The following is a 25,532-nucleotide window of genomic DNA, read 5'->3' as shown; positions in this document are numbered from 1 at the left end:
GCTGCCAGTCATTTGACCTTTTTTTTAAGATTTTTAATTTTTTTTACAGAGCAAGTAATTACAATTTATTACTTTAATTTTACGTAATTTTAAATGTGCTTCAAAAAAACTGGAAAAAAACACTAAATAATACGGCAATTATATTGTATAAAACATGAAAATTCCTGTAATTTGTCATTAATTTTCTAGTACATAAAATAACAGTCAAGCTGTTAATTTACAAATATTGTTTGTAATTTTTACGGACTTTTGAATATAATTTAAAATAACAGAAAAAATACTGTATAAATAATACAGTAATTTCCTTGTATACAAAACAAAAACGTCAGTAATTTGTTTTTAATGATAAAGTACCTAAAATGACAGTCAAACTGTTAATTTAGAAAGATTGTTTGTCGTTTTACTAAGTTTTGAATTTAATTTGAAATGACAAAAAAAATACTGTAAAAAATTTTGTGATATTTCCTGTAAAATTAGTTTTTTTTTTTACAGTGTAGTGTGCTCAAAAACAGTGACAAAATTGGCATTTAGAAGATATAAAACTAATATAAACAGCCAAAGCTTGCCGTTTGTCACTTCCTCCTTAATTGATCAATGTTTTTTTTTTTCACATCACCTCATACTTCAGTTTCTCATCAAATCTTGACCAATCAAATGCTCTCTAGTCTCTGACATGTCCCACCCCCTTCAAGATGCTTCTCATTTGCTTTTCATTTCCTTTGATACACTTGAGCTCAACCATTCTCACTGGCAGAGCTGATACAACAAAACGCCATTGGTTGTTCTTTTAAAAAGGAGAGGAGCTACACTATGTCTCACCCTCTTCATGTTTTAGTCGAGATTACATCAAACATTGCTTAAAATTAAATATTTCAAAGCACTTCATAGGACCATTAATAACATCTGAACCTCTGTTATTTCATCGTTAAAAATTATGTAGAAGTTAAACATTAGAAGTAACAAGTGAATTTTGTGGATTTATTTATAAGATCTTGAGTCATATAATCAATTTTATTTCAACTGATTTCATCATTTCAATCAAACAATTGTTTTAAAAATGCTTTTAAATGTATTATAACTTTAGATTTTTATGTCGTTGTCCATATTTGACCCAACATTGGGTTATGACAACCCAGCATTTTATGGAGTGTTCTATTTATATTTGAATAAAATATTAAATCAATTGTTCTTGATAGTTTAATCCTGCTATTTGTTTACCGGGTCACATGCACTTCTGTGAGGTTGCGATGACACTGTCTGTGATCACATTGACCTGTCTCACACCTTTGTCCCCTAGTTTTATTTACTCAAACTGTTCATACGACACAACCCAAGTGCTTCATTCTCCTAGCATTTCAGAATAATTGTCCTTTAGGTAATATTCTCCTGTATGCTCTGTTAATGTGATGATGTCTTCCATTGTATATTTCGATATTGTCATCAACACATAAACAAATGTGTTGTCCATATTATGTTGAAGCTAACTATGAACACTAAACAAAGAATACAAAACAGATATGGTGCCATAGGGTCACTTTACCTCATTAACTGCTTCAGATAAGGGAGTAGGCGGGAAATTCTCTTTCCAGTTATAAAACATCTTGTCCAAGTTGTTGATACCACCTCTGGACCTCACCATGTGGCGGCTGTGTCTCTGTCTCCTGGTAGCCCTGGCTGGTAAGTACATGAAAACCATACCTGAATTCAGTTCAGTGCTGGGTGTAATCGGTTACAAAGTAACTAATTACTGTAATTAAGTGACCTTTTCTCTGAAAAAGTTAAATAAGTGATCACTTTTCATTTTTAGGTCATTTAATTGCAGGTACTTGTCATAAATACTGTTCATAGAACGGTTCAGAGAATCAGAGTGATTCAGATTTTGCAGAATAATTATATTTTTCAACTAAAGAACATTTATCAGGGCATTTATCAAGACAACTGCAGATACTTAAGAAAAAATCGATTGAGAATTTAGTTCATGACAATATAAGGTATAACTTGGAGAGTAATGGAGTGTGATTGCAAATATATATATATATATATATATATATATATATATATATATATATATATATATATATATATTTTAAGCTATATATTTTTTGATAGTCAAGCGAACAAACCATCATTATACAATGACTTGCCTAATTACCCTAACCTGCTTAGTTAACATAATGAACCTAGTTAAGCCTTTAAATGCCATTTTAAGCTGTATAGAAGTGTCTTGAAAAATATCTAGTAAAATATTATTTACTGTCATCATGGCAAAGATCAGTTATTAGAAATGAGTTATTAAAAGTATTATCTTTAGAAATGTGTTGAAAAAAAATCTTCTCTCTTGACATCAACTGTGTGTGTGTGTATATATATATATATATATATATATATATATATATATATATATATATATATATATATATATATATATATTAGGGCTGTCAAATGATTAAAAAATTAACTAATTAATCACACTATGTTTTGTTTGTATTTAATCATGAAACACAATATTTATTACAGAAATAAAAACAGGCATGTTAGTGCCATTCGAATTTCAAGACAATCAATGCCAATAACAAACAAAAATGATTTCCATGTTGGATTCTAAGTGGACTACAAAAAAAAAATCCAAATACAGGCATTGCAAATATGGAAAATTATTATAATAATAAAGTATTGAATACAAACAATTGTACTCATTGTAAAGTTGTATTGCAAGTTGAGAACATTAATTATAATACATAGAATTATAAATTTTGCTTAGTCCTCCTTAACATTTAGTCAGTTGCTAAGACAGTCCAGTCTATTGACATTATCGGGGGGACAATGTGGCCAAGGGGTACATCAAAGGCAGGTACCAAAGACTATATACTTCTTACAGGGGCTTTGGTCACACCATCTCTAAATATTTAACTCTAAACAGCTTTGAGGGATACGGACACCGCAAAGACTATAAAATACATATAGAATGCCTTAAAGAGACTTTAGACATTCAGCGATGTCAGGCGTTTGCTCTTGTTGCTAGGAAGCGCACACACACACACACACAAACACACACACAGACAATGCGCGCAGTACAGTGCACCCGGTGAGCGAGGGATCCTTTCAGATTCATCGACACGCACGATCGCATTCATCAAATTTGCTTAAACTAAGCTTTCTAAAGTATGGCTGTATTTTACAAGCAAGGATTCTGACACAGCAACGTAAAGCAGACGCTTTACAAAAGTTGCGTTTAGGGGGAAACACATCAAACTTAATGAAACATTTGAGGGCTCATAGAATCAGCTTAAATGAAGAGAAATGGGCTGTCAAACATCATCTACCACTTTCACTGAATACATTTACATAGAGACCAATACTCCGATTAAGATAATACTGATTATAAGTCTACCTTGTAAGCAGCGATTTTTGATTACCTTAAAAGTCCACCCGAGTCCCGAAATGCAGAGCTTTTTCTTTCCGTTCGTTGGGGCATGAACAATATGTTGCTGAATAAGTGTGAACTGCTGAACTGCAGTTAAAGTCTAAAGATTAAAAATGAAACAACTGAAATTGCATAAAACTCTGGAGGAAATGCTGGATAGCCTAATGATGCGATGTTAATTGTTTTATACTAAAACTTTACTTCTAAAAGCGCTTCCTTGGTCTTATTCATATTTCTTTGCACATTGGCCACAACAGGAAACTAAAAAAACTAAAAAAAAATTTTTAATGCGTTAAATATTTCAAATTAATCGTGTGCGTTACAGCGCAAATTTTGACAGCCCCATATATATACATATATATATATATATATATATATATATATATATATATATATATATGTGTGTGTGTAGTATATGTAGTATATGTATAATGTATAGTAACATACGTTTAATATTATCTACATTTTTCAATGAAAGGAGGTTTTATTTGTCCAAAACTACACATGCTTAAAAAACAATAAAATGTAAATTTATAATTAGTATTAAATATGGTTCTTTTAAACGTTTTATGTTTTAATACGTGTGTTTTTTTGTATTTAAAGTGTTTTTTTTATATAAAATTGCCTGTTTGACTCTAATTGAAATTTCCATTTTCAGTCAAAATTATAAAATCAGACATTAAAGGGGTGGTCCACAATTAAATCATATTTTAAACTATAGTTGATGTGCAATGTAGCTTTATGAACAACACCTCTGAATGTAATATGCTTCAATGCAAAGTTAGTTTACTAAAGTTAGCTTAGCAAAGCCTACAGCGAACGAAGCTTGGGGACTACAAAAAAAATACATCCTGGTTAGTGAGATCACAAATGCGTCAGGTTGCGCGCATTCATCATGCACATACATCCCGTGCAGCAAAGGGGCGTGGCCAGAGGCACTGTAATTTTTTACCAGAGAAAGCTAAAATGCTGCTATTTCCACTGAGCTTGTTCTGTTTCTGTATTTGGGCTTCCAAAGGACACGACACAGAGAGAGAAGTGCTTACAGTTTAATTTTAATTATGTTCCAGAGAATTATGAAAAAAAATATATAGCTAGCATTTGACAAAGGACAGCTTCCAGAATCACACCCAGTTCAGTGCTGGATTCAGCTAAAAACTCCTCAAAAAAGAAGCAGTTCAACCATAATAGACAAAGCTGTGAATTGTGAGTCACAACCCTGTAAGTATTTTTATTTGTTAAAATTGATCTATGACATGCACAGTTTCTACCGTTAATGGTATGTTGTAGAAAGGATGTAAACAACGGAAAATGTTGTTTGGCACCGTTAACAATTTAGCTACAAATTCATATTTATCTGTCAAATGGTTGTAAACACCCACAATCATAACCAGCATGTACAGTGTCTCTCTATGCAGCCGCTTTCAGCGTTCTTCATCTCAAATCGCAAAAGATATGTGAACATTTTATATTGCTTACACATGCTTATAATCTGAATATATGTGAAAGACACTTGTCAGATTTTATTTTAGAGAGCAGGCATTAAGTTCAGGTGTCCTCTTTATTTAATGTCTAATTCAGGCTCACACTGACCCGGCTACACTAACCAATAATATCCAGCTGCAGGCCCGCAGAACCACACACGTTTTAGGCACACACAATCTAGGCAAACCATATATGGTTATGACGGATGTAATGTTATTAACGTCTTCTTGGACATCGTCATCGATATATTTTGATATATGTGGTTAAAAAAATTGTACACAATAAACAATAGTGTTTACTTTACTTTATTTCACAACTATTGCGATCGAGACGGGCAAATGGGGAGCGTTGTTTCCGATCGCTATTCAATATAATAGACTGAACAGATTTCTATCAGTCATCACGGATGATCAGTCATTATTATCTGACAGAGTAAATATTGCAGATACTTGTTTGCTGGCCTTGCTGAAAGATCTAAATTGGACAGCTTTATTTTATATAATGGATTTATTTATAATGAAGGAAATAGTAGCAAGTTAATATAGGCAATAATACATTTTACATGTAATAAATGTATAACACTATATTAATATTTTACTCAAGCGATTTAATAGTGTGTATTTGCTTAATTTTCTAATAAATTTTTAATTAATGATTTCCCACATAAAATACGGTAGTAGGCCAAATTTATAGTAAGCAATATATTGTTTTTAAACCAAAATTTAGCAATAGAAACAAATTAACTATTAATATTTAATCAAAAAATAATAATAATAAGTAAATATATATATAACAGCTGTGACAGTTTAGTAAAATACATTAGTTTATAATCAGATAATCAGTTAAGATAATCAATTTATAGCTATATTATATTTTGTTTAAATGATTAACTATATTCATTTTAATGTGACACATTATTGTTTGCTTTTTATATTTGACAACAAAGTGATTTTAACCAAGTATGATAATATTAAGATCCACAATTAGTTTATTACACTTAATCCTACAATTAGACGGTCTGACGGTTTTCTTTGTGTATGTGGACACGTGAATAAAGTCATAAGTGTTTAACCAATTATTTTTATTTACATAATTTGGGTTCAGAAACTGCAGAGATGTTAACATGATCGTTACAATATAATAATAATGACTGAAATGGGAAACCATATTTGTGAAATTCAATAGGTGGCGATAATGCTAAGGTGTTAAGTTACCATATATATGCCTAAATCGTGTGTGCAGATTGTGTGTGCCTGAAACGTGTGTTATTCTGCAGTTCTGCAGCTGGATATATCTCACACTAACTGACAGTATTTACACTGCAGAGGCACAGCGCGTGCATGTAGAGGCATGACTGGAAGGGATGCTTTCTGCTGAAGTGGAGCCAATCTGAAAATCACAGCACATTATGTTAGCTGACCAATCAGAGCCTCTTGAGGGCGGATTTTCGGCAGAACTAGGAAATATGACAGTCGTTTTCATGTTAGCTGAGTAGCTGTATATATATATTAATGTATATATATATGAAAAAAAATCATGTGATTGTTTACAAATAAAGTATGAACACATATTGCTTTGCATCTTATAAACACAACCAATCATTAAAAATACACTCTGGACCACCCTTTTAAATTGTATTCTATGCATTGAGATTTTTGTGGATTTTTATTATTTAGTCAAGTAATTAAATTACTTATTGTCTTCCCATTCTTATTTCTGGTTTACATAAAATAAGAATAATAATGTTTTTCTTTTTCTCCCATTAGCCAGCGAGATGGCGAATTATGGTATGTAAATGCAACATATATATCACTCATAGGCCTACTTATTACTTATGGTGCTTTTACACTAGTACTTTTAGTCCACACCGGGGTTCGCGTGACATCAGAGTATGGTGCGTTTACCTAGTGTGAATGCTGTCTTCAGAACTCGCGTGCACACCCGTGACCCGTACCCGAGTTAACCTGAAAGAGGTCGTCTGGAGTACAGTTCGCTCTAACTTTGGTGCGGTTCAATTCGGATATGAATGTAATCGTGCCAAATAATGGAAGTGAACTGCCAACTGTACAACAAACTTGAGTTTTCATAACGTTCATTTGTGTGTGTATCTCTGTGTATCACCTACCTTGGCGATAAGTGGGACTGGCCCAGTTCAAACAGTGATACTGTCTGCTTATCTCAAGCAAATACGACTTCTGCAGACATCGCATGATGTTCTGAACATTTTTTATATTTTTTGCGGCAGATAGATGCTAGTGGCTCAGTAAAGGCAGATCGACCGTGGTATGCGTACGTCTATATTTTGGTGCTTTGCTTTCATGGCCATCACCTAGCAACAGCTGTACACAAAACAGCAGCTTTATGACGCAAGCGTACCAGGGTTCAGAAGGAAAAATACACTATGAACACAAACCAGCCTAGGGGGGACTATCGAACTTGGGTTCGGACCAGACATTCGAACCAAGTGTGAAAGCACCCTTAATCTTATTCTAAGATTTACTTTATTGTTTTTTTATCATTGTATTTAATAATAACAAAAACAATATCCATGTACATATTTTATAACACTGGTTGAAAATTTAAATTCTCAAATTTCTGAATGGCCAACCTTTTAGAGCCTTTTCTGAACTCGAAAAAAACATACGAGTATAAATATGAGGGATTGGTGCAAGTGGGACGAGAACTGCCACACCTGGTTGAGTCAGCGCTGAAACTGAGGTGCACTTTTAAAATCATTGGAGAATCACCACACACCTTTGTCCTTCAGGTACCAACAATGTTACTCCATTTCTATCATCTGAAACATATTGTGAAACATGAAATATGGTGTTACTTTGAACTAATAAGATATTGAGAATAATGTGTATAAACATAGTATATATATTTTTTCTTTTTTTCTTTGAAGGTCTCAAATGTAGACTTTGAAGATTTTAATGGCATACCTGGGAAAAGTGTCTTCAGCCCTTCCAAAAACATCACTAAGCGTCTGTCAGCTGAGTTCAGCCAGCCAATCATTTTTGAATTCTCCAAAGGACAAATTACTGACATTCGCACAGCACCTGGGGTCTCAAACACAGTTGTAAATATTGTGAGGGGGATCCTTGGATTTCTACAAGTCACGGTCAAAACCACACAAAGTTTTTACGAACTAGTGGAGGTACAAAATCTCAACACTGGCTGATTGGAAATATGTGCTCAGGGCTACGTTTTTGTGAAATAGAGAAAACATGCTTCAACATACATTTGCCTGCAGTTTGTGGGTAAAACAAGTGCTATGGGGCAGTATGAGGACAAATTTTGTTCCTTTTCACAGTGATTTTAAAAAATTCAGAGTATTGACAATCAAAGTATTATCTTTGCACGGTTCTTTGCATAGCACCGAATGACTGAATTATTTGTAATCAAATGTGTTTGCCTCAGCTGTGTATTTCTATATGGATGACTTTTTTGATGTGGTCAGTTAGCTCAGTAGCTCACCTTGTACAACGTTGTACTTAGGACGCTGAGCATGCAGGTTTGAGTCAGGTGAAGGAAGGTTGCATATAACAAGTAAAAGTGATGTAAAATAGTGATAAAACTGCACAGCTATGATGTGATTTTATCTTCAGGTTTGCTTTTGAAAACACTATCAGTTGGGTTTAGGTAAGGGTTTAGTTCATTCGATCGAAAGGTGATATATGCATGACAAGTCTTGGCTTCTCATGGACATTTATGAAATGGATGTTTAAAAGGTACATATCAGAAAACCAACCCAGGCTCATTCTGATTACTTATATCTACTACCACCTATTTCTGGAGAGAGCAAAATACGTCCCAAGAGGTACGTTTTTTTGCAGTTTTTGTTTTTGCGGATCTAGTGGATATGGTTGTTAAGATCTCAAATTTCTCTTGTGAGTGCCATTTGTGCCTGCTGTTCTTACATAAATCCACCAGAAGCCGCTGTCGACTGACTGACTGACTGACTGACTAATCGATCGACTGGCCCACCCTTCTTCTTTCCTAAACCCAACTGATAGTGTTTTAAAAAGCATCGATTGACCAGTTTCAGTTGATCTCCAGAAATTTATATAGGGCTACGTTTTTAGAATAAGCCTATGTTGCAGAAAACAGAGCCCAGTAACGTATTATTAATTTGTAGACAGTGGCCTTTAGTGGAATTCTCATTGCAAGCCTCAAGGAAATGTCACCGGAGCAATGTTTTTCACATTTTGCAAAAATGTAACACTGGGCACCTCTCTTCATATTAAGAATACAAACTAATAAAAATTTGACTCTATAATGGAGAAAAAGTATGTGAGAATGTGATTTTTGTTTGTCCTTAGTTGGGAATTCATGGTTTGTGTCAGAGCAGTTACACTGTTGATGAAGACTCTAACGCCAAAGAGTTAATAGTCACACGAACTGTTGATATCACCAACTGTCAACAGCCAGCAGCTTTGTACAGAGGTATGGCTCTTGCACCTGAAGACAAAATTAGCAAACAGGTGTGTGTTTCATTCAATTTCAGTTACACACTTATTCATGAAAATTGTGCAAGTTTCAAACTGAACTGATCTGAATGCTGTTTGAAATTACAGAGAGGCGAAAGTGTTGTTTCCACAATAAAACACACCTACACAGTGAAGTCCACAGCAGACGGTGGTCAGATTACTAAAGCATTTGCTCAAGAGCGCCAATATTTCTCTCCGTTTAATGTAAAGGGAGGAAACTTCCGAATGTTGGCATTGTAAGTGATTCCAACTGTCATCAGCTTTCAAGTGGTTGCACTTCTGATTAATCAATGATGTTGTGTTCCTTTTACCAGGCGGGACATTGAACTTCTCAAAGTTTCAGACACAACTGACAAAGTTGTGACTGGACAGGTGCAGAGCAGAGGCAACCTGATGTATAAGACAAATAAGGACCTCAAACCAATACCTGTTGTGATGCTTAAACTAAGTGACCCAGTGCCAAAGGCAAACTTCAAAGATTATACAGATAAACATTTAAGCGTATACGGACATGTGAATTAACTCATTAATAGTTTTAATTATAATTTACTCCAACAGATTTTAGATTTGATCAAGCGCCTCGCACAGGCTAATATATATCATGTGGACAGTGCAAGCAGCACAGACATTCTGGATATAATTCAGTTAATGCGTGTGGCAACACTTGATAATCTAGAGCAATTATGGAAGCAGGTCTCAGGAAATGATGAGCACAGGTATGTTCACCCTGTCTAAATACTATTCAATCTAATATTCAAGAAAATCAATTTCCCCTGTTGACTTTTTTTGGTCAGGAGGTGGTTCCTAGACTTGGTTGTGGAGGTAACAGATGAAAGAATTCTCAAATTCCTTGAGGCCAGATACAAAGCAGGAGACATTACAGCGAATGAGGCAGGACAAGCACTGGTAGTGGCATTTAACCACTTATCTGCTGAACCTGTGTCAGTGGCATTAGCTCAGGTGAGACAGTGACCTAGTTAAATGCATGTTAGAATCTTGTTTTATCTGCCTTCTGATACACTCTTCTGCTCTCCAGGAGTTCCTTACCATTCCTTTCAGTAAATCCCATCCTCTCCTGTGGAATACTATAGTTTTGGCATATGGATCTCTTGTACACAGATACTGTGTGTATACTGATCCCTGCCCTATCACTGTGGTACAGGTATCTGTGATGTCCTACTCCTCTATGTTGATTGATTCACACAACTATCATTGTAATATTTTGCTAGTTTTATGTCAAACTTAGTTCTCTGATATTTACAGTACATTTCCCTGCCCTTTATACATACTATTGTTTAGCCATTGCTGAATATGGCTGCAAGTAGCCTAAGTAAAAACTCTGAGGATGAAATGGTCCTTGCGCTGAAGTCCTTGGGAAATGCAGCTCATCCTTCCAGCATCAAGACTCTCCTCAAGTTCCTTCCAGGCTACTCAAATGGAGCTGAAAAACTTTCCACCAGAGTGCAGGGAGCTGCAGTCCAGGCATTTAGGCTGCTTGCAAGCAAAGCCCCCCACAGTGTAAGTACTGCGTTATATAATAAATTCACTCTTCTTCACCTGGTTGCCCACTGAATTTAAAGGCTGATTTATACTTCTGCGTCTAGTGATCTGCATGACCCACGGCACCTGCCTTGCGCGTAATCATGCATTTATACTTCTGCATGCTATTTGTGTCGCTTTGCAATAAAACATTCGAAACGCTAACTGACCGTAAGTTTTTATGTTCCTCTGTGTTGAGTTTCTCTGTGGGTATTTCGTTTTTTCTGAACGCTACAAGTAGCTAAAACTCGCTCATTCAGAGGCAGGAACTGGCAGACGTGCAATAACTTTAATCAAAAGGTAAACATAAAACAAAAGTTTAAATCTGTAGTTCTTTCACAGACCTCGACACTTGTAAACAATCACTCCATTGGGCTTGCGACTTTCAGCACTGCCCACACTCATTGCTGGTACCAGGCCGACCAATCACAGAGCTTGCGCTATGTATCGTTGCAACGTGTAGTTACATTTTTTGAGAGTTGCACATAAGCATCAGCCATGGCAAGGGCTATGCAACTGCGTGAAGGCTGCGCTGGACCATATGCCTGCACGATATAAATCAGCCTTAAGCAGCACTGAGTCTGGTCAGTACCTGGATCAATCTTCCTGATAAAAGTAGGTTGTGGTCTGTGTGGATTCAATTGCCACATATAGTGATGGGGACACTATGTTATCAAGAAGCACTTTCTTGTGAAGGAGATGTTAGATTTAAGTCTCAGGATGTCCTTCGAAAAGAGTAGGTGCCTTAATGGCTCGTTTCCACTGAGTGGTACAGTACGGTATGGGTCGGTATGGGTCACCTTTATCAGGCTTGTGTTTTCACTGCCAAAAGGGTACAAAACGATTTTTTAATCCTTTAGTTTTTCATAAAAACCTTCTTTTCAGACCAGCAGGGGTAAAATGCATGCAAATGCTTTTGCTATTTAAACAACTTAATGAAAAATGTGAAAATTATACCTGGCCAAGCTGAAACTAGCAAAAAAAACTTGAGTTGCACCTGGTGCCACGTTTCCCCAGGTTTATGTTAGGGCACATGATCTTACACTGATGTGCCACCATTCAAAATCAGTTAAACTTTTGGCTTTGTAGTTACTGGCCATCAAGTGCTTCATGATAAGCAGCGATGGTTGAGACATATACCTTCAAGCATGACAATGGTTGAGTATATTCAGGGTCTTCTCAGGCAAGAAGAGCACCACTTAATGAATAGGTCTCCACTTCAAGAAATAAGCTCATCCGGTGGAGGGAACCTCAGAAGCACAAATGTGTTAAGACACATAAAAAAAAACACAAATCGGAGGCATTTAAAGTTTTCAAAATCACAACAGCTTCAATACTTTTGGAAAAAAATCTCTTCCAGAGCATTAAAATAGGCCATTAGCTATGGACAAGGTTCACCAACAGGACATTAATACAACCTCACAAAGCAACAATGTACCTTAAAGGAGCAAATGAGTTAAAATGTGTACCTTATAGTACATTGTTGACCAATGTGGACATGTTACAATGTGTACCTTTCCGAAAAGGTACTTCCTGCGGGCTTTGTAACTTAATTCCTGAGATTGTAATCAGGGTTGGTTAATATTATAAAATTGCCTTTTACATTTTAAACATTTCCACAAATTTTTACCATGTCTGTTGCTGACAGGACTAATTTAAGAATCAAGAAGCTACTTTTCCACTAGCAAAAACCTCTTTCTTCAGATGCTGACCTTAACACTATATCTACTCTAGCTCTATATCTATCTTGTATTTGCAGGTACAGGATATTGTCTTGAACCTCTTTGTACAGAAGGCTTTACCAGCTGAAATCCGCATGCTGGCTTGCATTGTTCTTCTAGAGACCAAGCCATCCACAGCTCTGATCTCAGTAGTAAGTGAGGTCCTTCTAGAGGAGGCTGATCTGCAAGTTGCCAGTTTTTCCTACTCTCTGCTCAAAGGCTTTGCCAAGTCCCGTACCCCTGATAATCAACATCTGTGAGCATGGTGCACAGTACAATGTGTTCTTCTCCTCTCTGTATTTGAATTGCCCTTATTTCTCTTTCCTTCTCCTAAAAAGATCTATTGCCTGTAATATTGCCATGAAGATTCTAACACGTAAACTTGGCCACTTGAGTTACCGCTACAGCAAGAACCTGCACTTTGACTGGTTCCATGGTGGGTTCATGTTAAAAAGACAATGCTAGCATGGAAGATTTAATAGAACAGAGAGATTTCATTGATCTTTATTACATACACCAATTGCTAGTTTTGTTAAAAAGCCTTTAAGTAAAGAATGGTCTAATCTTATTTCTTATCTCCTCAGATGACTTTTTATTCGGGACATCTGCTGATGTTTATATGCTACAAAATGAAAGTCCCATCCCCACAAAACTTATGCTAAAGGGAAAAATTCACTTCATTGGGAGAATACTGCAATTTCTCGAGGTAATCAAATCAAAGCAGAATTTATTTTCATGTTATGTATACCTTATTTCATAAATAATATCATTTATATTTCCAGTTTGGTATCCGTGCTGATGGACTCAAAGATCTGTTTGCAGGAAAAATCCCACAACTCACTAAAGATTTAGAAATCAGCGATTTGGCTGCTATATTAAAAATTGTGAGCATCTCTGATTCAGATTTTATCTATGTTTTTTGTCAATCATCATATTAATTTCTGATCTATTTAAAGCTCTCTAACTGGGAGAGCCTACCAAAAAACAAACCTCTTTTGACGGCATATGCACGAGTTTTTGGACAGGAAGCCTTTTTGATGGATGTAAGCAGGGACTCAGTTCAAAGCATCATAAAGGTATTCCACTGTCTGTTTATTTGAACAACATAAAAACTATATATTGGATTTATTTATTTATTTTCATTTTTTGTAGATTACATTAAACAGTTTGCATTGTTTTTTGCTGTTTAGTCACTCAGTCCTTCTGCAGGGAAGGAGAGTAAAGTTTGGGAAAGGATTCAAGATGTTCAGAAAGGGACCTCATGGCACTGGACTAAGCCACATCTTGTGTATGAGGCTAGATTCATACAGCCAACGTGTTTGGGTCTCCCAGTTGAAATCAGCAAATATTTTTCCATAGTAAATGCTGTTACAATGAAAGGTGATAAGTTTTCTTCCAGAATTTGTAGTGGCTTCCATTATAATTTAGTTAAAGAGCCCCTATTTTGCATTATAAAAGGTCGTGCAAGGTCAAAAAACACTTTCATTGCTTATAATATGCATTTATTCATTCATTTTCGGCTTAGTCCCATTATTAATCTGGGGTCACCACAGCAGAATGAACCGCCAACTTATCCAGCATATGTTTTACACAGCAGATGCCCTTCCAGCTGCAACCCATCTCTGGGAAACATCCATACACTCTCAATCACACTCATACACTATGGACAATTTAGCTTACCCAATTCCCTGTACTGCATGTCTTTGGACTGTGGGGGAAACCGGAGCACATCCACGCGAACATGGGGAGAACATGCAAACTCCACATAGAAACACCAACTCCCACACATAATAGTCTCTGCTGCTCCTTCCTCTAATAGAAACCGGCCGGCGAATCCCACGTTGCAGCATAGGTTATTGTATCAAAAATCAGAAAAATGACAGGAACAAACACAGCCGAATCTCCAACTGACAGTGATTGTCATCTTCATGTCATGATCAGTCCCGTGATCCCCCACGCTCCGCTAGTGTCTGAAGAGAAACGCTCACATTTTACCGCATATGGCACTACATATTTGGTGATGTACCGTATGAACATCGACACATTCAGTCAAATGATCTGAATACAAAACGAATCATTCATTCGACTATTTCATTAAAGAATTAATAGTTTTCAACACGGTGCACTTTCAGATTTAAACCTGTCAGGTTTTCATTCACTTCATGCTGTGTTACACGTTCCATGGCAGGTCATTTTCAAAAACCCATAATAGGGGCTCTTTAAACTTATAAAAGATGAATACAAAAATTATCATATATTCTATGTCTACAGCAAAAGCTGAAATAAATCCTCCTCCAAAGGAACATCTGGGTGAACTGCTAAGTTCAGACATTTCCATGCAGACAGATGGCTTTATTGGGTAATAAAACAATGCTATCAGCTATGATTTATTAATGATGCACTCAGAAGCTGTTTTGTCACCCCCTTCACTCACATTATTTGTTTGGCTTTGCTATGTTATAGAATATTCCAGCCTCTTTGAGTAATATCCTGTTCTTTTTTGTGTATTGGGACATTTAATCAGGACAGAAATTGTTCCCAGCAAAAAAATTTGTGTTTAACAGAGGTCTAATAGACATCTAAACGCAGACAGTTTGGCTTAAACAAGACTAAACTTGAGCTGTCAGTTAAAATCTAATAGACATCTAAGAATAGCCCAAAACTAGACTTATCGACAGATGAGACAGACTTTATATGTGTGTATAGTCATTCATTTATGTTTAATTGATGACTAGTCTAGTTTTGCCCTTCTCTTAGACGTCTATTATATTTTCACTGACAGCCTAAATTTAGCCTTGTTTTAGCCAAGACGACTATGTTTAGACATCTATTAGACATCTATTAGACATTTTTTAAAAACAAAAAATGCTTGCTGGGTTTAATGGTTCCATGGTTTATCTGCTGAAAGGTTATTTTTACCTTGTTTGCAGTGTGACAAAGGATCATTTTCTCTTCCACGGAATCAACACTGATCTTTTTCAGTGTGGAACTGAGCTAAAAAGTAAGGTTGCAATGGGACTGCCGTGGGCATTTGACCTGAAAATAAATCCGAAAGAGCAAAAGTATGAAATGAACTTGACTCCAAGCAAATCAGTCACTGAATTATTTTCAGTCAGGTATGTTTCCGTGATTTCTATTCTATGAATTTTGCACCAAGGCAGCTTTACAGAGCTAATCAGGCAAAATAGAGAATAAAATGGTAGTAAAGAATAAAATGATAGTATAATAGTATGAAGTGTAAAAAAAGCTTGATGCATCAATAAGCAGTTCAATGTTGATTGAGTTCAGTTCATATGTCCATGTTAAAGCATGTGATTTAACTATAAGGCAGCGTTTCAATTGTGATATGCAATAAAATGCAACCAAAATTCTTGATGATTCTTAACTCTTCATCAAACAGTTCTAACGTGTATGCTGTTTCGAGAAACATTGAGGACCCAACCTCATCTAAAATAACACCCATGATGCCTAAGACAGGGGAGTCCTGGCAGGGTGTGCCTCTGAGAATGTTACCCTCTTTAAGGGATGAACAGGTAAAACAATCTCCGAAACACTTGAAAAAAAATGGTTATGTTTGGCATGTCCTGCATACTAAACAGATTTGTTTTCTGTGGCAGACCGAAAAATCTGGCATGAAATTCAGGCAATGTGCTGAAGCCCAAATTTATGGAACTGCAATGTGCATTGAGGCAGAAGCCAAACGTGCACACTATCTTCACGAATATCCTCTGTATTACTTACTGGGTGATACTCGCTTTTCATGTAATTTAGAACCAGGTACCAGAAACTTTAATTCATTTTTTACATAATCCAAAAAATGATACTTAAGTATTTCTGACAGAAATGTGTTGCTTTTTCCAAAGCTAAGGATGCAAAACCCATTGAAAAAATTCAGATTCAGGTCTCTGCTAGCAGACAACATCCTTCAGTAATGAGTGGAATGGTGAATCTCAACCGTAGAGTATTCAAGGTACAATGACTCATTCATAACTCTTTTGTCAGTTGTAGTGGCTCATTCTCTGTGGTGAACTTAGAATTAAAGTGAAAACGTTTTGTGGTAACACTTTAAAATAACAGTACATGAATAATGATGTGTTAATATGTAAACTAAACATTACATTATTATGGACTAATGATGAGTTAATGTTTGCGCTAATCATGAACGAACTAACATGAGTCACAAGAGTTCATGTACGAATAGCGGCTACTTTAATTACTTGATAGTTCATGCTTGTTTGTTAATTATTGTATTGGCTGTCTCACTGTCTCTCCACTCCACCAATAGCTCGTGTGTGGTGAGCACACTGGTGCCATTGTCCTGTGGCGGCCGTCACATCATCCAAGTGGATGATGCACATTGGTGGTGGTACACTTTGGGTGTATGGCCATACACGATAAATGCGCCACATAAATCAAACTTACTTACTTACACTTGTTTATGCTTAATTTAATAATCACGAACTCATGACATGTTAATGTATAATTATATCATGAATTTCCTTGAAGGGGCACATCATCTTGATGATGATGATGATGATGAAGCCTTTATTTGTCATATACACTTTTACATGCAGCAAGATTGGACCCCCCTGGCCATTGCACAAACATCACAGATTTCAGGGGAAGACAGGTCAACGAGAGGTAGCTTTTAGAAAGAGGAAATAAGAGATAGGCGAAAAAAACCCTCTTGCATTGTCCTTGATTTAGGGCTGTGTGAGATCTCGAGGGGGGATCCACAGCAACCAAGCACATAAACACATTGATATAACATCGCAACAGGGCAAGGGAACAGGGGATGTGTATATAGTCCGATGAGGGCAGCAGCTATCTGGTTCTGCCGCTAGAGAGCACTGGTCACAGACCCACCTACCCACACCAGTGGGTGAAAGCACATGAAGGTGTGGGGTGCGGGGCTAGGTGGTGATTTTCTATCTCTAGCTGTGTATGTGTATGTGTGTGTGTAAGCCTGTAGAGTCTCAAGAAGTGTCCTTGGAGCAGGAAACAGGAATTTCAGAGAGTCTCCTTATCTTGTTATCCAGGGAAAGTTGTTTGGCTCCAGCTAAGGCTGTCTGGCAAGAGAGTTACAGGGAAGCTAGAGAGAAGAAAAGTTTTCGTCACAGATCTCCAGGTCTGACCATATCTGAGCAAACCTTGATGTTTTCCAATTTGTGGTCCATGGAAACAGTCTGGTTTGTAACGACCCTGCTCACCAATAATCTAGTTTTAATCCAGTCGGCCAGCTTGGAGCGGTTTTGAGCCGCACTGACCGATTTTATCAATCGTCGATACCCCAGGGCCCCGCATAAGCCCATCAGCAGAATCCAAAGTTCCGAATAGATAGATAACTTCAATATCCTCATATGACATGCCACTTCTCTCATCCGTCCATCATGTATCCAGCTGCTAATGTCCCCGCAGGACAGGTGGGTTCCCCCGAACACAAACTTCTCGTTGAAAAGATGGTGTCAATTGCGTTCAGAGACCAGTTGATCAAATCCATAATTCCTTATTTGTTTGGAGAGCAGGGCAAGGAGAGCCTCAGAGATCGAATAAGATGAGACAAGAGGAGCCAGCCAGGAGAGATATGGGAGGGAGAGGGAAAAAAGTGTGACCGCCTTCACCAAGAGCCAAAGACGAAAATCTTTAACCAATTCTTAACTACTCATGACCTCCTTATGCATGTCCGTCTAGTCCGTTTACACTGAATAACAATAGAAAAGTTTTCTGTCAACATCAACAGTTTACACACAGGAGGTCATGAGTAGTTAATGATGATGTGCCCCTCCAAGTAAAGTCATGACATAATTATACATTAACAGCTCATCAGTTCATGTTGGTTACATTTAGCTTAAAATTAAATGTTAATTAATACATTAATTAACAACATGTACTAACAAGTAACTAAGGTAGCCGTTAATCACACATGAGCTCTTGTGACTCAGGCTGTAGTTAAAGTTAGTTCATGATTAGCACATCTTTATTCATGTACAGGTATTGTAAAGTGTTACCCATTTTGTTATACATTTCCTTCTTTGTACAGAAGACAAGAGATGAGATCACCTCCTGTGAGGAACACAAAATATCCAGTTCACTCCCAGTAACTCAGGTGGCATTAAAATATTTGAAAATAAAAACTATTTTTATTATTATTTAAAGCATAAACTTTTCAATCTGTCTGTGATGTAGGATCTAGATGTCACTCCAGACCCGGTAGTCGCAGTAAAAGCACTTAGTTTAAGTCCACAAGCAAAACCGCTTGGCTATGAGGGCGTAGCCTTTTATTTGCCAACTGCCCAAAAAGATGACATCGAAATGATCATCTCTGAAGTTGGTGAAGAAGCGAACTGGAAAATGTGTGCCAATGCAAATATCGATAAGAGTCATTCATCAGCAAAGGTAAATGTTTTTAAAGTTTTCTCATTTTTATAAATTTTCATATTGCCTCATTGATTTTTGTCTTTTTAGTCTCTACATATTAAAGTATGGTGTGAGTTGTACCCAACATAGGCTCATTCTGAAAACATAGCCCTATATACATTCCTGGAGATTGCGAAATATGTAGCCAGAAGTATGTATGGCTGCATTTTATCTTTAAAAATTAGGCGAGGGCTTTTCTTTTTGTGGATTGCTTTTTAAAACTGTCGGTTGGGTTTAGGGAATTGGGTGGTCGGATCATTTGGTGCTTTTGAAAAGACTATTGGTTGGGTTTAGGGAAGGATGAGGGTGGGTCAGTCCATCACTCAGTCAGTCGACAATGGCTTCTGGTGAATTTACACTAGAACAGCAGGCGCGAATGGAAATCGTGAGAGAAATTTGAGTTATGAAAAACTGTACACAGTGGCCTCTGGTGGATTCGCGAAAACAAAAAGTGCAAAAAAAACGTAGCTCCTGGGATGTATTTGGCGCTCTCCAGAAATGTATATAAAGGTACGTTTTCAGAATGAGTGGGTGGGCGGGTCAATTGGTGCTTTTGAAAACATTCTCTTACTGCACTGACCATGAGACAAAGAAGCACTAAACTTGCACTAAATTCTAGGCTTATGCTAGTTTTGTTTAATAAAATAAGCAAACAATGCAAATGAAATATAACAACAAGATGCTGCGGTGCCAGAAACTTGTATTATTGTCGGCTAAATGAAGTAACGGCTGGTTTTTGAAGTAACTTACAAGGATGTTTGATAACATAACAGTGCCTGCACCTCAGTGTGCATACTGTCCACCGTAGATCGATGAATATTACAAATGTAATACCATAAAGGTGGATATGCATGAGTCGTTCATAGCAGAGTTTCATTTACAAACGAATTGCTCCCCCATTAGAACGAGAAGTGAAAGCAGGAGGACATGTTACAGGACATGGATTAGATGGGAGGGAGGATAATACATTTCTATGCACACAAACACATGCTTTTTGTCAGCAATGTCTGTGCAATCCATCAATGTAGAAAAGTGATGTAAAATTATAGTTTCGTCATTTAAAAAGAAATTTGCATACTGACCACCGTAGATATATGCATATATATTTACATATCTCTGGCTCTGGATGGCCAGTCCTCCACTGCACCTTTGTCCCACATTCATTTCAACGGAGCACTACCCTGTCCTAAATTGGCAGCATCAGAACATTGTACTGTAGGGACCAGTGGTTCATTTGACTCATGCTAGCAAACGGGACTTCAAGTATGCTACACATTCTAGCGGGTATTATCTACATGATAATAATGATTAGCTAAGCGCTATAAGATGCTAGAAATGCTCACTATGTATCATAGATATATACACTAGATGTTGCATATGATCCCTAAGCATGCGTCAATAGAGCCGCTACATTCGGTCAAACACATAAATGAGGGATAACAACTGCCTAGCAACCACATAGAAACCACTGAGAACACCTAACAATGCCTTAGCAACACCTTAGCAACCTGGAAACCACTCAGAACACTGTTGGCTTTCTCAAGTCAACATCTAAGTTTGTCAATAAACTTTAGCTTCTGAAGGATTTTTTGTCGTTTCAGGCTCATCTCAGATGGGGTGCAGAGTGTCAAACATATGATGTTTCTATGAGAGTGTCTGCAGCGTGCCAACCAGAGTCTAAACCATCTATAAACACAAAGATTAACTGGGGGACTCTGCCCTCAGTATTCACATCATTTGGTCAAATGTAAATTCATAATCATTTTGAATTTTTAAAAATTTTAAAGTACAGCTAAGAATATTATTCATTATATTGACTTTCTACTGAATCCTTTTTCCTCAGAATTCAAGAGTATGTGCCTGGCGTGTCTTACATTATGGGTTTCTACCAGAAAATTGAGGAAAACCCAGAACGGCAGGCATCTGTTACTGTTGTGGCATCCTCACGAGAGACCTTTGACCTGAAAGTGAAAATTCCAGAGGTTGTTGTCAAATTATCACGTACTGTTATATATTTTTCAATCATAATTGTCTAAAAGAAAAACTCTTTTTTTTTTTTAGAAAAATCTCTCATAGAGTTAAACAGTTGAGTTTTACCATTTTTGAAACCATTCAGCCGATATCCAGGTCTGACGAGAGCATGTTTACCCTAGTTTAGCAAAAATTGTTTAATTGGATTAGACCATTAGCATCTTGCACAAATTATCAAAACAGTGTTTTGATGACTTTCTTATTTAAAGCTTGACCTTTTAGTATTTAGTATTTGTACTAAGACAGAAACCCAACTAAGTACCAGAATACCTGCCAACATTTGTCGAAATGTTTCGAATTTTGACATTTCTAATTTCAGGAAACCAGGGTTGGGAACCAGGGATGGGGGGCTGGGAGTAGTAGGGGTATTAACAACTGTACCTTGGCCTGTTTTTCTGGTAGTGGCGGTGATTGGATACTATACCAAAGTTGATGACCGGGTGAGGGTGTTAGAGACTGTAGCAAAAAGGTGAGGACTGGAGGGGGGTTAAATTCTGGGAGTTTTCCATGAGAAATAACACAACGGGAGGGTGGTGGGAGATACGGGAGATTACTAGGAAAAACAAGAATGTTGACAGGTATAGGCAGTGGCAGCCATGGTATGGCATCAAAGCTCCTTGATCATTATGCTGGAATGAGAGTAGTTTCTAGCCATAGCAATCTAGAAAACAGCAATTTTCATAATCTGTCTGTCATAGTACATGACATAACTACAAAAGCTTTAAAGGGCCATGAAACCCACCACTTTTAGTTCAAGTTTACCTCTAAATTTTTTCCAAAAATGGTCCGAGATGGGCGTGTAGCTCTGCAGGCAGAGGGAGGAGTGGGTGTGGCTGGCGGAGCAGGGAAAAAGATGGGAGCGAACAACTGTTGTCAGTTGGCTCACAAAATGAGACACAAACTGTGAGAAGACCCATGATTTTATTGTTTACAAAGTTAAAATGCAAAGATTAAAAAAAAGTAAGTAATTTAATGCCCTGCTACAATTGTTATTCATAATTTCATATACACATAACCACAATTTGTTATATCATTATAAAGATAACCATGTTTATATAAACAGTATAAATGAGGAGGACTTCTCTCCTCCTCAATCCCCAGTTCTGAATACAGACATAATGAATAGCAGGTCTCTTGCCCTATCTATTTCAACCAATAACCCTACCGGTAATCTGGAGGATTTTAAACATAGGCGAACACAGCAGCACAGATATAGGCGATGTGTCTGAATGGTAATGAACTCAACTAATAAAAACAAAGTCTACCATTCTCCAATTCTTGTACAGTTCTCTCAACAAAAATGCTAGCAACAAACCCCGTGGATCATGGTAGCAAACACATACGACCTGTGCCATGTGCGATCTCACCTAGTCATTGGGTCTCACAGCTTGGCAGGTCTGCCTTGCCTTCGGAAAGCACATGCTCTCATAAATGATTAAGAAGCCAGGTAATCTCGTTATCTGACTCGTTATCATTCCACTAGCAGACACTGCGCACTACATCATTGATTTTAATCCCGCCCCAAAAATTATTTTAAACCCGGAAGATGAATTTAACTGACAAAATCTGAAAATTATCCAGTTTTCCCTACAATTAAAGCTGACAGGTACTAACATTGCCTTAACTGATGCTCAACACACACGAATCTGTTAACATTAAAAAAAAAAAAAAAAGTACTCCAGGGTGTCTGAAACCTTTAAACAAGCAAATTATCAAAACTTTTTTTTGTGAGCAAGATGCTACTGATCCAATCTGATTCAGTGATTTATGCTAAGCTTAGCTAAAAGCATTCTTACCAGATCCAGAGATTGGCTGAATAAATAAAAAAATGGTCAATCCTTTAATGATTTCCTGAAAATTTTGGCTGAAACAATAACATTACTTTATATATCCTATTTAGCGAACTATCTACAAAAAGAAAATTCCTTCACCAATTGAACTTGTGGGGATCGAAGCTGCAAATATCACCATGTCAACTTAACAGGTTAATTTATGAACTATGGGTTTCAAAACTGGATGTTTTTTGTGTTCCTGCATAAATTCAACATGGTCCTCTTTGTCCCTTAACAGGCTGATGTCATAGAGCATTTCTGGAGGACTTAACCGACAATGTGAAATGAGTGGATCATCAAATGTTGTGAATTGTTTGTACATTTCAGACATTTGATTAATTACTGATTTGGATATTAAATATATGCTTAAAAGCAACACGTTAAGTATTCCAACAAATAAAACATGCATGAAAAGATCATCTGTGACATTAATTATTTAATTTATCTTGTGATAGGTCATCATATTCCAGCCTAGATAGATTTACCTGTAGAGCCTCAACAACATTAATCTTTGTGTTCAGAATGTTAATTGGATGCCATAGACTGGCTACGCCTGAAGAGCAAATTATGAGTGTACAGCCTAGCTTTATGGGCAGCTTCCAGACACACGAATTGGAAATAAATTTCTCTGGCTTTGTGGAATGTTGCTTTGAAAGTTCTTCAAAACTTTTTTTATTATATAGACCACAATGATCTATAGTACAGATGTTGTTTTGAATGTCTGATAGTAGGGTCAACATTGCTTACAAATGTTTTGTTGTCAAGAATGTATTCTATCTCATTTGGCCTAATGTAAAGGCCTGAATGGCGACGCAGTGGCGCAGTAGGTAGTGATGTCGCCTCACAGCTGGAAGGTCCCTGGTTCGAGCCTCAGTTGGGTCAGTCGGCGTTTCTGTGTGAAGTTTGCATGTTTTCATTGTGTTCGCATGGGTTTCTTCCGGGTGCTCCGGTTTCCCCCACAGTCCAAAGACATGCAGTACAGGTGAATTGGGTAGGTTAAATTGTCCGTAGTGTATGATTGTAAGTGAGTGTGTATGGATGTTTCCCAGAGATGGTTGCAGCTGGAAGGGCATCCGCTGTGTAAAACATGTGCTGGATAAGTTGGTTCATTCCGCTGTGGTGACCCCGGATTAATAAAGGGACTAAGCCGAAAAGAAAATTAGTTAATTAATTAATAAAGGCCTGAATTATCATCATATTATAACTATGTTGCTGTAGCACTAGAATGAAGTGCAACCATCTTGAATGCCAGTCTGAACACCAGCTCGGTGACCTACTTTGACATGCAACTTCTCCACAAGGGACACTCCAACGGACATCCAGGCTACAGCTCTGCCCAGAATGTTTGGCCAGAGGATAACTGATTGACCTGGCTGAGCTTGGTTTCTCCCAAGGTTTGTTCTCCATTTCTGTCTATTTGTAGAGTTTTGGTTCCTTGCCACTGTCGCTGGGGCTTCTGTGGATCTGCTCATCAGTCGATTGGCCTTCAACAGCATTAAACTGAATGGAATTAGACTTCAACAGTGACATTTGCATCAAACTGAACTGAATTAGTTGTAATATAACTGTTTTTATACATTTATTTTTTTATACTAATACTAATGTACCAATATCTACATTTCTGGGGACAGCTAAATAAGTCTGTTGCAGTTTTTGCTTTTGCAAATCCACCAGAGGCTACTGTGTACGCTTTTTGATGATCTCAAATTTCTCTCGCGCATCCTCTTCTTGCATAAATTCACCAGAGGGCACAATGTACACTTCAGCCTATGAGGCCAGCTTGCTGCCGACTGACTGACTGACCCACCCACCCCCCGTCCCTAAACCCAACCAATTGGGTTTTCAAAAGCAATCTAGAAAAAGAAAAGCAGTTGCAGCCACGTAATTTTCACAATGTTTTCAGCCTATTGTTTTTGTTTTACCTGGTTTCTGGAACCCGCGTCCTAAGTCAATCTGTGTACATGGCAACCTACTAGGCAAACTGATGACACCAGAAAAGCCGTCCATATGGAGGTAAGCAGTCAGCTTGTAATGCTAAAAGGAACGGAAGCCATCGGCAGCGTCATACCAGCCCGTAGCATTCATTTTAAAGTCAAAATGCAGCTATACGTACCTCTGGCTATATAATTCGCGCTCTCTGGAAATGTAGATGGGTACGTATCCACAATGGGTCTGTGTTCTTAACAGGGCTGGTTCATTATTAGCAATCATGCCTTCATCCAATAATTTCCAAGAGAATTCCTAGACAATATATAGAACATCCTACTTCATAGCTCGATCCAACATCCCTCCACCACCCCAACTCCGCACCTTTTCACAGACCACTTCCCTCATCCGGAGGGGGTGGGGGGCAGCATTCTGAGAGCAAGTTCGACAATGAGCGCGAGTCCCCTTTTCTTGATAAAAGAGCGGATTGAGCTCAGGAGTCTTTTCAAGCTCAGAACTCTCTCCCCGGACAGCACGTCAAATACATTTAATTATATAATATTATATTACCTGTGGATGCGATCTTGTGAACTTCAACTAGAACTAGTACCAGCATTTTGCTACTACTCTCCTGCCTGCCTGCTATGCTGGATTGTTTCACAACAAT

General features: G+C 37.3%; 1 protein-coding gene across 1 annotated transcript; it reads left to right on the top strand.

Moving 5' to 3' along the window:
- Positions 1 to 1,637: 1,637 nt before the first annotated feature.
- Positions 1,638 to 23,088, top strand: vtg3 (vitellogenin 3, phosvitinless). Its single transcript, XM_056468244.1, has 27 exons — positions 1,638 to 1,677; positions 6,676 to 6,696; positions 7,525 to 7,676; positions 7,815 to 8,066; positions 9,232 to 9,393; positions 9,487 to 9,635; positions 9,714 to 9,864; positions 9,958 to 10,115; positions 10,194 to 10,359; positions 10,436 to 10,561; positions 10,699 to 10,917; positions 12,698 to 12,915; positions 12,998 to 13,095; positions 13,244 to 13,365; positions 13,442 to 13,543; positions 13,616 to 13,735; positions 13,850 to 14,039; positions 14,931 to 15,018; positions 15,590 to 15,775; positions 16,060 to 16,192; positions 16,277 to 16,436; positions 16,523 to 16,629; positions 18,700 to 18,765; positions 18,846 to 19,055; positions 20,678 to 20,823; positions 20,920 to 21,058; positions 23,008 to 23,088. Exons 1-27 carry the CDS (start codon positions 1,638 to 1,640, stop codon positions 23,086 to 23,088), a joined length of 3,762 nt encoding a protein of 1,253 aa, XP_056324219.1.
- The last annotated feature ends 2,444 nt before the right edge of the window (positions 23,089 to 25,532 follow it).

This window comes from Danio aesculapii, chromosome 11 (assembly GCF_903798145.1).
Source record: "Danio aesculapii chromosome 11, fDanAes4.1, whole genome shotgun sequence".
In the NCBI taxonomy this organism is placed as follows: domain Eukaryota; kingdom Metazoa; phylum Chordata; class Actinopteri; order Cypriniformes; family Danionidae; genus Danio; species Danio aesculapii.
The sequence above is the reverse complement of the archived record's forward strand: the minus strand, read 5'-3'. Positions and strand labels throughout refer to the sequence as shown.